The following is a 12886-nucleotide window of genomic DNA, read 5'->3' as shown; positions in this document are numbered from 1 at the left end:
TCTTTGGAAGGATGCTCTGCTAGCTAAGCTGGCCTGGAGCCGCAGGAGCAATGAACCCTCTGTCTCTGCTGCAGATCCAGGCCTGGGCTCGCATGTGGGCCACTCGCAGGCGTTACCGGAAGCGTCTGGGCTACTTCCAGAAGAATGTGAGTGTCGGCCTACTTCCCCTCCACCCTCCACCTCTGCTGCCCCATGAAGGGGCAGGTGTTGACCCCTCAATCCCGGTGTTTATGGCAGGTTGGCGCTGTGGTCAAGATCCAGGCTTTTTTCCGAGCCAGGAGAGCCCGTGGTGACTACCAGGCATTAGGTAACATGGCTCCCCGCTGCATTGTGAGTCAGGGGCCCAGCTTCTCCTTTGGCTGGGCAGGTGCCACTATCAGGTCCCAAGGTCAGCAAGCCCACAAGCCAACATTAGTCGTATCCAGCATGGGAATTGTCCGTCTTTCTTGAGCCCTTTGTCTCACAGCTACTGTTCCCAACCTTGAGCTGCTTAGAAGGGGGCTGGCCCTTCTCTTCCCTCTAGGGCTACAGCAGGGAGATCATCTATGTGAGGGTGTCAGCTCCTGGCAGCTTTGTCACAGGGAAGCTCCTCCAGGCAACTTTTCTCCACACTTGACTTCTGTTCCTGCCTTGCCAAATTTGACTTGTTGAAAATGAGGGTCTGTCCTCACCCCATCTTATCTCCTCCCACCATTAGACTCTCCCTGCCCTGTTGCTCTTCCATTTCCCCTATTCAGTGACCTAGACAAGGCTAGGGGTCCTCTCTATAGTCTGGGGTACCTGAGGGGAAGCACTTTGGGAAACTCATTCCCTGCCTTTGGCTGGCTTCAGAAGACTTTGGGGCTCCAGGGTCTGTCTGTCTGATTGGTGGAAAGAAGATGAATGTCCAAATTTGTCTATGGATTCACGGAATACAAGGACCACCTTCCTTTTTTGGGCTTCAGATTGGACTCTGACTTCAGGAGTCCTCTCTTGCTCCTCACGTCCCCTCACCACCACACCTGCGTGGGGTGTTGACACACATACTCTAGAAGCTGAGCTGCACCCAGCTTGGCTCTCTCTTTTTCCTGGGGCTGTTGTGCCCATGTCACTGCACTAACCATCCCACTCTTCTCCAGATTGTGATATTACTAGAAATTGTTTTCCTCAGTTCTGTCCGTCCCCCACATTCATCAGTCCCTATGTCACACTGTGTACTGTCCCTTATGAACCATTCAGCCCCAGAATTCTCATTTGTAAGATTTTTGGATTATAGGGCCAGGGAGATGGCTGAGAGCTGAAGCATATGTTCCACATGTAAACCCCCCCCCAGTTCAATCCCCATCACCCTATGATTTTCACCTGCTAAGAATCGCTGAGTGGGGCCCGGAGATATAGCACAGCGGCGTTTGCCTTGCAAGCAGCCGATCCAGGACCAAAGGTGGTTGGTTCAAATCCCGGTGTCCCATATGGTCCCTCGTGCCTGCCAGGAGCTATTTCTGAGCAGACAGCCAGGAGTAACCCCTGAGCACCGCCGGGTGTGGCCCAAAAACTAAAAAAAAAAAAAAAAAAAAAAAAAAGAATCGCTGAGTGTGTGTAGCCCTAAAAATCAACCACTAAAAAGAGCAGATGGTACAGCTGGAAAGATAGTACAGCAGCAAGGGCACTTCTCTGGAATATGGCTGACCTGGGACTGATCCCAGCAGCACAGTATGGCTCCCTGGGTCTGCCAGGAGTAGACCCTCAGCACACCCTGGTGTGACCCCCAAAATAGAACACATGCCACAGGTGAGTGTGGGGGGTATTCTGAGGATCCAGTGAGCTCATGCTGTATTTCTTTTTGTTTGTTTTGGGGCTCATATTCAGCTATGTTCCATGCTTGCTCCTGCTTCTGTGCTCAAGTTCACCACTCCTGGTGGTGCTTGTGGGGGGGACATAAAGGGTGCAGGGGATTGAACCCTGGTCTGCTGCGAGTAGCAGTAAGCTCCCTATCTATCTCTCTTTTTTTTTTTTTTTTTTTTGGTTTTTTTTTGGGCCACACCCTGTGACGCTCAGGGGTTACTCCTGGCTATGCGCTCAGAAGTTGCTCCTGGCTTCTTGGGGGACCATATGGGACGCCGGGGGATCGAACCTCGGTCCGTCCTAGGCTAGCGCAGGCAAGGCAGGCACCTTACCTCCAGCGCCACCGCCCGGCCCCTATCTATCTCTCTTGAGGCAATGACTCTCATTGGTTTAAGTTCCCATTTCTCTCCTTTTTTTGGGGGGGGGAGTGGCGCATTGTGCCACACTCTGTGGTGCTCAGGGGTTACTCCTGGCAGTGTACTCAGAAATTGCTCCTGGCAAGCTCGGGGGACCATATGAGGTGCTGGGAATCAAACCCAGGTCTGTCCTGGATCAGCCACATACAAGGCAACACCTTACCACTGTGCTATTGCTAAGTTCCCATTTCTTTTTTTTTTTTTGGTTTTTGGGCCACACCTGGCAGTGCTCAGGGGTTACTCCTGGCTCTCTGCTCAGAAACAGCTCCTGGCAGGCACGGGGGACCATATGGGACACCGGGATTCGAACCAACCACCTTTGGTCCTGGATCGGCTGCTTGCAAGGCAAACGCCGCTGTGCTATCTCTCCGGGCCCTAAGTTCCCATTTCTAAAGAGACTCTGGGAACATGGTGCCTGGCTACTACCTCTGTGTAGTCTAAACCCTCTTAAACTTTCCTTTCCCCTCACCCTCTTCGCCCAGCACATGCTGACAAGGTCATGCAGGCTGGCCAGTCAGGTTGCTGGGAGTGAAGTATCAATGAAGGACAGTAGACAGGCAGACAGATGAAGGGAAACATCTGAAGGGGACCGGGAGAGGCCATCTGAGGCCTGATGTGGACACCACTGGAAACAGCCAGTCTCTGCAAATTCAGAACAATGGAAAGACAGCTAAGTCACATGGAGATAGAGGCCAAGAGTTGGGGAGGCTACCCCATTCCTCTAGATGTGCTGTGGCAAAGACAGGAATCTGTGGCCCTCAGTGGAGGATGGGGATCAGGGTGGCACCTTTTCTTTCCACCAGTGCGTGCACCCCACCCTCCTCTCAGCGTGGTTCGGAGATTTGCCCACCTTCTAAATCAAAGCCAGCAGGACTTCCTGGCTGAGGCCGAGCTGCTGAGGCTCCAGGAGGAAGTGGTAAGGAAGATCCGCTCCAACCAGCAGCTGGAGCACGACCTCAACCTCATGGACATCAAGATTGGCCTGCTGGTCAAGAACCGCATCACACTGCAGGTGAGGGACTCCCCCAACTTATACCCCTCAAGGGCTTCCTTGCAAAGGGCTTCCCCACCTGATCTGGTGCAGTGGGGCCCCCAAGGAGTGGCATGACATAAAACCAGGGTTCAGAACGGCAGGCATGTGCTCTGCCACTGAGCCACATCTTGGGGCTAATAATTTCAAAACTATAGCTTCACAGGCAAAGGTGTGAGGAGAAAATAACTCTCTCCTATATATTATATCTGATACCAAGAGACTCACAGCTCCTCAATCTGTTAATGACCTGGAACTCAGCAGTGTTGGGTTAGGAGGTGCAGGAACCCTTGGAGTAGTAGCTGAAGTCTAATGACCCAGTTCCTTCTGGGGACTTGCCCTGTGAGAAGCCGAGTGCCAGGTGGGGTTTCAGACAGCTGTGGAGTTCTTCTTCCCCAAATACCTTCTCTTGAATACCTTGAGCTACAGTTTTCTGGCTTGCAGGTGTGCTGCCTCTGGGTGCTGTCCACCCCAAACTGCCTGTCCACTCTTGCCCACCCCATAGGAAGTGGTCTCTCATTGCAAGAAGCTAACCAAGAAGAACAAAGAGCAACTCTCGGATATGATGGTTCTGGATAAGCAGAAGGGATTGAAGTCGCTGAGCAAGGAGAAGCGGCAGAAACTAGAAGCTTATCAACACCTCTTCTACCTGCTGCAGGTGAGCCAGAGCCTGCAAAGAAGCTGGGTAGGGACTTGCCAGCTGTGACTCTGACACCTTTGCTTGCCCTGTGGCCCCACTACCTTGCCCCAGAGAAAAGAGTTGACTCCATTTGTGGGGGACATTTCCGATCTCCCAGGGAGGGTGGGCAGATAGTCTCAGTCTCTGCCATCTGTGTCCCCACCCATGGTCTCTCTTGACCTGCTCCTGAGCCCTCCCAGCACACACACCTGCATTTCTGCCCCCTCCACTGTTTGCAGACGCAGCCTATCTACCTGGCCAGGCTCATCTTCCAGATGCCACAGAACAAAACTACCAAGTTCATGGAGTCGGTGATCTTCAGCCTGTACAACTACGCCTCCAACCGTCGTGAGGCCTATCTCCTGCTCCAGCTGTTCAAGACGGCCCTCCAGGAGGAGATCAAGTGGGTTGGCCACACAGAATGGGGGTTTTATGGGGTATGAGAAACCAGCACCAGCTCCTTTACTGTTTATTGAGATTGGAGGATACAAACAGGATCAGAGAAACTTTTCTCTAATGACGTTTCCTGATACTACACTGTGGAACACAGCTGGAGTGTTAGTATAGAGGCTGGGAGAGAAGTTAATGAATTTCTTTGTTTTTGTTATTTTTTTGTTTTTGTTATTTTTTGGGGGGGGCACAATCTGCAATGCTCAGGGTTTACTCTTGGCTGTGTACTCAGGGATCACTCCTTGCAGTGTTTGGGGGACCATTGGCGATTGAATACAGGTTAGTTGTATATGTCCAAGGTCTCTTCCCACTCGACTATCTCTCCGACCCCTGAGCGCGTTTCTTTTTATTTTTTTTCTCCAGTTTTTTAGTTTTATGTTTGTTTGTTTGTTTTGGGGAGTACACTCAGCAGTGCCCAGGGCTTACTCCTGCCTCTGCACTCAAGAATCACTCCTGGTGGGCTTGAAGGACCTAATGAGATGCTGGGGAGCAAACCCAGATCAGCCCTGTGCAAGGCAAATGCCTTATCCACTGTACTATCTCTCTGGTCTCTCTCTCTTTTTTTTTTTTTTTTTTTTTTAAGCAGCAGTTGGAGGAGGTAGAAAGAAGGGAAAGCCTTTCATTTATTTTTTTGTTTTTTGGGGGCCACACCTGGCAGTGGCTTACTCCTGGCTTTGTTCTCAGGAATTACTCCTGACTGGCTCTGAAGGCTTTCTGGGGTGCAAGAAATTGAACCTAGGTCAGTCACATGCAAGGCAAATACCCTACTCACTATACTGTCTCTAGTCCTCAAACATGTTTCTGATAGGGCCATCAGAACCCTGGCTGAAGGGCCTTCCTAACTTATGCTAGGCTCTGAGTTTCATCCATGGCCATGCAAGGCTCTCTGCGCACCACCACATACAAGAAACCCCCAGAGAAAGTAGGCTTTGAAGAACCCAAATGTCACAAAAGAAGAGTCCTCAGGGACCCCTTGCATTGCAGGTCAAAGGTGGAGCAGCCCCAGGACATGATAACCGGCAACCCTACTGTGGTGAGGCTAGTGGTGAGGTTCTACCGGAATGGGCGGGGACTGAGCGCCCTTCGTGAGATCCTGGGTAAGGTCATTCAGGACATGCTGGAGGACAAGCTGCTCAACATCCACACGGACCCTGTCCATCTCTACAAGAGCTGGATCAACCAAATGGAGGCCAAGACAGGCCAGCGCAGGTGGGCTGCCTTATGGCCATGGGAGCGGGCAGAGTTCTCTCTGAGGGTTTTGCCACAAGGCCTCACTGGGCAGCTGGGTGTGCCAGCTGTGTCAGTGCTGGCGATTGACGTCTCTGTTCTGCTGGCAGTGAGTGGCCTGGACATTGGTGTGGAGTGTAGAGGAATCTTCATCCTGTGGATAGAAGGGGCCTAGGTTCTTTGAGCTGGACTATGGGCATCTTCTAGTGGGGCTCCCCTGAGGAAATGATGGGAACAACCCCCCAGTACCCCAACTGCCTTTGGGGCCTATGTGGGGCACACTCTGTCTTGAACTTGCCTGCAGCCTGTCTCAGCATCAGGGTTTTCTTTGCTTTATGGGGTCCTTCTCTCGTCCCCTGCCTCCTTCTCTGATTTCCTAAATGAAACGGCTTTGCTCTCATTCTATTAAAAACATAGGCAGAGGGGGCCGGAGAGATAGCATGGAGGTAAGGTGTTTGCCTTTCATGCAGAAGGACAGTGGTTCGAATCCCGATATCCTATATGGTCCGCTGTGCCTGCCAGGGCAATTTCTGAGCGTAGAGCCAGGACTAACCCCTGAGTGCTGCCGGTGTGACCCGAAAACCTAAAAAAAAAAAAAACCACAGGCAGAGTTTGCTACTAAGCTCCCTCAACAGCTGCCCCCCAGACCCCAAGTTCCCCATCATCTCTCTATCCATTCCCCTTCTTGCAGTGCTTCCCTTTTCACCTAATCTCTTTGGCCTCTCTGTCCCTCTGGCCTCCCCACTGCCTATGTGTATGAGACTGTTAGCATTATCAACAGATGAAGAGTTTGGTGGGGATGTCTCGGGAAGGGGGTTCATTGGTCTCAGCTGTAGCCAGTACGTCATCTCTCTAGGGTTTTATTAACTTTTTGCCACACCCAAGATCAAGCTGTGGGTTTACACCCATGAGACAGGTGCACATGCCATGTCCCTGGCCTCACTTTGTCTCTATCCACAGCCACTTCCCCTATGATGTCACCCCAGAGCAGGCCTTGTGCCACCCTGAGGTCCAGAGGCGGCTGGACATCTCCCTTCGCAATCTCCTCACCGTGACTGATAAGTTCCTCGTGGCCATCTTGTCATCTGTGGACCAAATTCCGTAAGTGCAACAGCCCCACCCAGACAGGGTCTCAAGGGAATGGGCCACCGCAGTGTCAACAGAACAGCCTGGAGGGAAACAGGGTGTTCTGAGGGCTTCTGAGAAATAGGTGGGATGTACTTACAGGCACTGCTGGAGGTTTGTGCTGGAGAACAATGTCCTGGCCTATGTGGACCATCTTCAGTGGTCCTCAAACTACTGCCCACGGGCCACATTGTATTTGTTCCTGTTTCATTTCTTCACTTCAAAACAAGTTATACGCAGTGTACATTGGAATTTGTTCATAGTTTTTGTTTTGACTATAGTTTGGCCCTCCAACGGTCTGAGGGACAGTGAACTGGCCCCCTGTTTAAAAAGTTTGAGGTCCACTGATCTAGATGCTACTTTAGCCAAAAAGCCTCAAAGGATCACAGAAATGTAGGCCCCACAGAGAGAACAGAGGAAAATGATGCCTGCAGTGCCTGGGTCAGAAATAAGGAATACAGGACTTGAGTTAGTACAGCAGGTAGAAATTGAACACACGGGTTCAATTCCCTATATCACATCTGAGCCCCATCAGGAACAATCCCTGAGCACAGAGCCAGGAATAAGCCCTGAGTACTGCCAGGTGTGACCCAAAAAACCAAAAAGAGAAAAGAAAAGAAATACTTCAAACCAGTAAAGCATGTTTTTTAAGTTTCGGTTTTGGTTTTTTGGGTCACACCTGGCAATGCTCAGGGCTTATTTCTGACTCTGCACTAAGGGATCACTCCTAGAAGTGCTCAGGAGACCATAAGGGATGCTAGAGATCTAACACCAGGTCATCCATGTGCAAGGCAAGCATCCTACCTATCGCTGTCCCCCAGTTATTTCTTTTCTTTTTCTTTTTTTTTTGCGTCATATCCAGCAGCACTCAGGGATCACTCCTGGCTCCAGGCTCAGAAATCTCTCCTGGCAGGCTCAGGGAACCATATGGGATGCTGGGATTCGAACCACCATCCTTCTGCATGCAAGGCAAACGCTTTACCTCCATGCTATCTCTCCACCTCCCCCCCTCACCCCTCAGTTATTTCTTAAAATTTACTGAGTATTTTTTGAATGGCAAGTGAAGAAAAGCCAGGGAGATAGCCCAAAGGACCAGAGCACATGAGCTGTGGATACTAGAATCCAGTCCAATCTCTGGCACCTCACAGTCCTACTATTGAGTGTGACCCAAAACTTAAAGAAGAAAAAAAAGATGGGCCAGAAAGATAGCATGGAGGTAGAGCATTTGCCTTGCATACAGAAGGACAGTGGTTCGAATCCTGGCATCCCATATGGTCCCCCGAGCCTGCCAGGAGCGATTTCTGAGTATAAAGCTAGGAGTAATGCCTGAGCACTGCCAGGTGTAACCCAAAAAAGCAAAAGCAAAAAATAAAATAAAATAAAAAATGAACAGCCAAGAGAGATAGCACACTGGTAGGATGTTTGCCTTGCATGTGGCGACCCAGGCCAGACCTGAGTTCAATTCCTGATACCTCCAAGCCAGGAGCAGTTTCTGAGCACAGCTGGGTGTGGCCCAAAGGAAAATAAAAATGAAAAAGAAAGAACAGCAAGGAGTCACCAAGCTAGCCTTGATGGTACTTACTCTCCTAGGCAAAGAGATCCTGGAAGGGAACCCATGGAGCAAACTGCTGCCTACAACTGCAGAACAGGGTTAGGATTTTAAGTAACTAAGTTTGTAGGTGGCATTTCCACAATATATATATATATATATATGATCATCACAAAGTCCAGCAGAGGACAGACACCTCAGTGGGCTATGAATGTTCTCATTTCCTCACTGCATAGCCCAGAGAACCAATAATTTAAAGAATGAGGCTGGAGCAATAGAACATCAAGTAGGGCATTTGCCTTGCATGTGGCAAACTGGGGTTCAATTCCCTGCATTCCATATGGCCCCCTCAAGCACCACCAGGAATGACCCTTGAGCACAGATCCAGGAGTAACTCCTGAGCATTGCCAGGTATGACTTCCCCACACACACACACACAAAAGAAAGTTTCTTTCGGGGCCGGAGAGATAGCATGGAGGTAAGGCGTTTGCCTTTCATGCAGGAGGTCATCAGTTCAAATCCTGGCGCCCCATATGGTCCCCTGTGCCTGCCAGGAGCAATTTCTGAGCCTGGAGCCAGAAATAACCCCTGAGCACTGCTGGGTGTGACCCAAAAACCACAAAAAAAAAAAAAAGAAAGTTTCTTTCAAGAAAAACATTTAGGGCCCGGAGAGATAGCACAGCAGCGTTTGCCTTGCAAGCAGCGATCCAGGACCAAAGGTGGTTGGTTCAAATCCCGGTGTCCTATATGGTCCCCCGTGCCTGCCAGGAGCTATTTCTTTTTTTTTTTTTTTTTTTTTGGTTTTTGGGCCACACCCGGTAACGCTCAGGGGTTACTCCTGGCTATGCGCTCAGAAGTCGCTCCTGGCTTGGGGGACCATATGGGACGCCGGGGGATCGAACCGCGGTCCGTCTCCTAGGCTAGCGCAGGTAAGGCAGGCACCTTACCTCCAGCGCCACCGCCCGGCCCCTTTTTTGTTTTTTTTTTTTTTATCCCCTCCCGCCAGGAGCTATTTCTGAGCAGACAGCCAGGAGTAACCCCTGAGCACCGCCGGGTGTGACCCAAAAACTAAAAAAAAAAAGAAAAAAGAAAAACATTTAGGACTGGAGTGATAGCACAACAGGCAGGACATTTGCTTTTCATGAAGCAACCTGGGTTTGATCCCAGTTATCTCAATGGTCCCCAAGCCTGTCAGGAGTGTTTTCTGAGCCAGGAGTAACCCCTGAATGTTTTTGGTGTGGCCCCAGAGCAAAAACAAACAATCAAAAAGAATTCAAAGAAGTATCACTCTTCAGATCAGGCACTGCCTCTTAAGGGATATTGTCATCTGGGGAATGAATGCCCCTGGGTTAGTGGTGGCATCAGCTTCTAGGTCCTGACTCCTTCTCAGCCCTCACAGGTACTCTGTGATGCTGGGCAAGGTTGACCTCCTGGGCTGGGTGTTTGGGATGAAAATCAGTTAAGGTATGGTCTATAACAGTGGTCCTCAAACTTTATTTTTTTTGTTTTTTTTTTTGTTTTTGGGCCACACCTGGCGGTGCTCAGGGGTTATTCCAGGCTATCTGCTCAGAAATAGCTCCTGGCAGGCACGGGGGACCATATGGGACACCGGGATTCGAACCAACCATCTTAGATCCTGGGTCGGCTGCTTGCAAGGCAAACACTGCTGTGCTATCTCTCTGGCCCCGGTCCTCAAACTTTTTTTAAACAGGGGACCAGTTTACTGTCCCTCAGACCATTGGAGGGTTGGACTATAGTCAAAACAAAAACTATGAACAAATTCCTATGCACACTGCACATATCTTATTTTGAAGTGAAGAAACAAAATGGGAACAAATACAATCTGTGGCCCTCGGGCTGTAGTTTGAGGACCACTGGTCTACAGGTACCTTTAGGAGGAAGGAAAAACAGACATGGGGACCTTCGGGGATTTCCCAGGATTGGAGGCCGCAGGTGGCCTTGTGGGCGATAGTGCGGGCTCTGTGGAAAACTGCAGCAACCTTGGCAGGAAGGTCCAGAGCCAGGCTAGAGGCAGACTGGCACCCTGTGCCTTGTCCCTAGGTACGGGATGCGTTATGTGGCCAAGGTTCTGCAAAATGCTTTGGCTGAGAAGTTCCCCAACGCCACAGAGGACGAGATCTACAAGGCAAGTAGCGACTCACTTCCCGGACCTTGCTGCTACTGTCTGAGAACCCACAAACTGGGGGAAAGAGTGGTTGTCCCCAAACTCCCAACACCTAAGGGAATGCCCCTCCATCCAGGAGGGCAGGTGGGAGCTTCACTTGTTTGCCGTGTGACCTGGAATAAAGTATGTACCTGCCCCTTCGATCACTAGGGCCAGACCCCATGTCTAGAATATCTCCTCTATCCTCAGGTGGTGGGGAACCTCCTGTACTACCGGTTCCTGAACCCCGCCGTGGTGGCCCCGGATGCCTTCGACATTGTGGCCATGAGTGCGGGCGGAGCCCTGGCCGCCCCCCAGCGCCACGCTCTGGGCGCTGTGGCCCAGCTCCTGCAGCACGCGGCGGCGGGCAAGGCCTTCTCAGGGGCAAACCGACACCTGCGTGTCCTGAATGACTATTTGGAGGAGACTCACCTCAAGTTCAGGTCTTGGAGCTGATCTCCTCTTCCTCCCCCACCCCTTTCCTCCTTTTCCTGTGCCTCATCCCCTCTGGAGTCCACAAGGAAAAGGGGGCATGGAGGCAGGGGTGCAGACAGTGGGTGGAGGGTGGGGGGTTGGCACTGACCCCCAGAGGCGGTGAGCAGCCACTGGCGCTGCCGAGGAAGAACCAAGGGGAACAGAGTGTTGAGGGTCCCTGCACATCCCTCTCTCACCCATCTTCCTCTGTCTATAGGAGGTTCATCCACCAAGCCTGCCAGGTGCTTGAGCCTGAAGAGCGCTTTGCCATGGACGAGTACTCAGACACAGTGGCCGTGGCCAAGCCTCTGGTGTACATCACAGTAGGGGAGCTGGTCCACACACACGGGGTGAGAAGCCATGCCAGGACCCCAGGGCTCTGTGGAAAGCTGCAGCAGCCCTGGCAGGAAGGTCCAGCCTTGTGTGCTTACTCTCTCCTCATAGCTACTGCTGGAACATCAGGACGATATCGCCCCAGACCACCGCGACCCACTCCACGAGCTCCTGGAGGATCTTGGGGAGCCGCCCACCATCGCTGACCTCATTGGTATCTTAAGAGCCCCAAGAGCAGCACATAGAAGGAGGGATGGTGGACACAGCCAGGCCAGGGCACCTCTGCCCTCTCTCATTCTGGCTTTGGGAAGACACTGGGCCTGGCAGATGGGGAAATGAAATGAACAAAGATTCGCAGGCCCGTGGAAGCATTGCTGTGCTAGAGTTGCAGAGGGTAAAGGGGCTGTTGGAGGTCACACGTATCTGGTGAGGCAAGGTTGAGTGTGAGAATATACGTGAGGAGTTGTGGGCTTGGAGAGGGAGCTTCCCTCCAGGGGCCAAGGGCAGAGCGGAAGGGCCAGAGGAAGGGGAGCCAGGCCGAGGCTCTGTTAGAAACCCTGCTCTTTGCACCCATGATCAAGTGTCAGAGGGAACATCCCCAGTGTCAAGAGGATGAGATTGTTGGTCACAGACACTCAGTGGGTATTTAGGGTGATACTTTGGGGCCGTAACTAGCCTCCTAGGGAGGGTCACCTCGAGACACATCTTTCCTGGGGCCCTACCTGTGTGTGTCTGTGCATGTCCTCTGTGTGTATGTGTGTATCATTCTGAATGTGTCTCCACACCTGCCTCCTCTCATCGCCTCCCTGCTCCAGGGGACAACATACCCGCAGATGGGAATGTGGACCTGAACAGGCTGGAAGTATCCCTGACTCTGACCAGCAAATTTGAAGCTCTAGAGCTAGATGCTGAGAAGACCACAACACAGGGACTGTTGCTGAGGTGGGTAAAGTGCTCGCCAGTGCCCTGAGCCTTCTCAAGGGTGAAGATCTGCTGTTGTCTCTGCATCTCCCCTTCCTAAGCTCCCCATCACAGCCTCTGTCTTTGCTGCATGGCTGATGCACAGGGTGGTTGGAGTCCCTGCAGAGGTAGATGTTTTCATTGCTGTCTGAAAAAAGCAATGCTTTTGCTGAATGCTTTTCTTTGTCAGGGTAATCAGCAAGGCTCAGGAGCCACTCTTGGCTAACCAGGTCAGCACTTTAATGCTTGGGCCAGAGAACGTGCCCAATGGCACCAGGGACCACTAATTGCTCTGGTTTGGTTTGGGAGTCATACCTCACAGTGCTCAGAACTACTCCTTACTCTGTGCTCAGGGCTTATCCCTATCAGGGCTTATTCAGGGAATAAAATTGGATCTCCTGCATGCACATGTGAGCAAAGCCCTCAAATATCCTTCCACCCTGCCATGATTTTTTATGCAGGACTTAGGCTGACCCCTAAGGGTGCCATGTTGGACCACAATGAATTTGGGGTTTCACATATACAAAACATGGTTTCCCATTTGATTTCTCTCATTGGACCTCCAAATGTTTGGGGGTTTTGTTTTGCTTTTTGTTTTAGTGCCATACCCAGCAGTGCTCAGGGCTTACTCCTGGCTCTGCTCAGGAATCACTCCTAG

The 12886-nt window shown here is 51.4% G+C and overlaps 1 protein-coding gene across 1 annotated transcript in view; it reads left to right on the top strand.

Annotated features, from left to right (window-relative positions):
• The window catches only part of IQGAP3 (IQ motif containing GTPase activating protein 3), a 41744-nt gene that overhangs the window by 25217 nt on the left and 3641 nt on the right, over positions 1–12886 (top strand). Inside the window, exons 21-32 of the mRNA XM_049782194.1 lie at positions 75–146; positions 238–307; positions 3041–3249; positions 3773–3925; positions 4186–4349; positions 5381–5605; positions 6584–6724; positions 10359–10443; positions 10672–10904; positions 11153–11285; positions 11380–11482; positions 12084–12210. Coding sequence (XP_049638151.1) covers positions 75–146; positions 238–307; positions 3041–3249; positions 3773–3925; positions 4186–4349; positions 5381–5605; positions 6584–6724; positions 10359–10443; positions 10672–10904; positions 11153–11285; positions 11380–11482; positions 12084–12210 — 1715 coding nt within the window. The remainder of the gene's footprint in view (positions 1–74; positions 147–237; positions 308–3040; positions 3250–3772; positions 3926–4185; positions 4350–5380; positions 5606–6583; positions 6725–10358; positions 10444–10671; positions 10905–11152; positions 11286–11379; positions 11483–12083; positions 12211–12886) is intronic.

This window comes from Suncus etruscus, chromosome 10 (genome assembly GCF_024139225.1).
Source record: "Suncus etruscus isolate mSunEtr1 chromosome 10, mSunEtr1.pri.cur, whole genome shotgun sequence".
Classification (NCBI taxonomy): domain Eukaryota; kingdom Metazoa; phylum Chordata; class Mammalia; order Eulipotyphla; family Soricidae; genus Suncus; species Suncus etruscus.
This window is presented reverse-complemented; position numbering and strand designations above follow the sequence as displayed.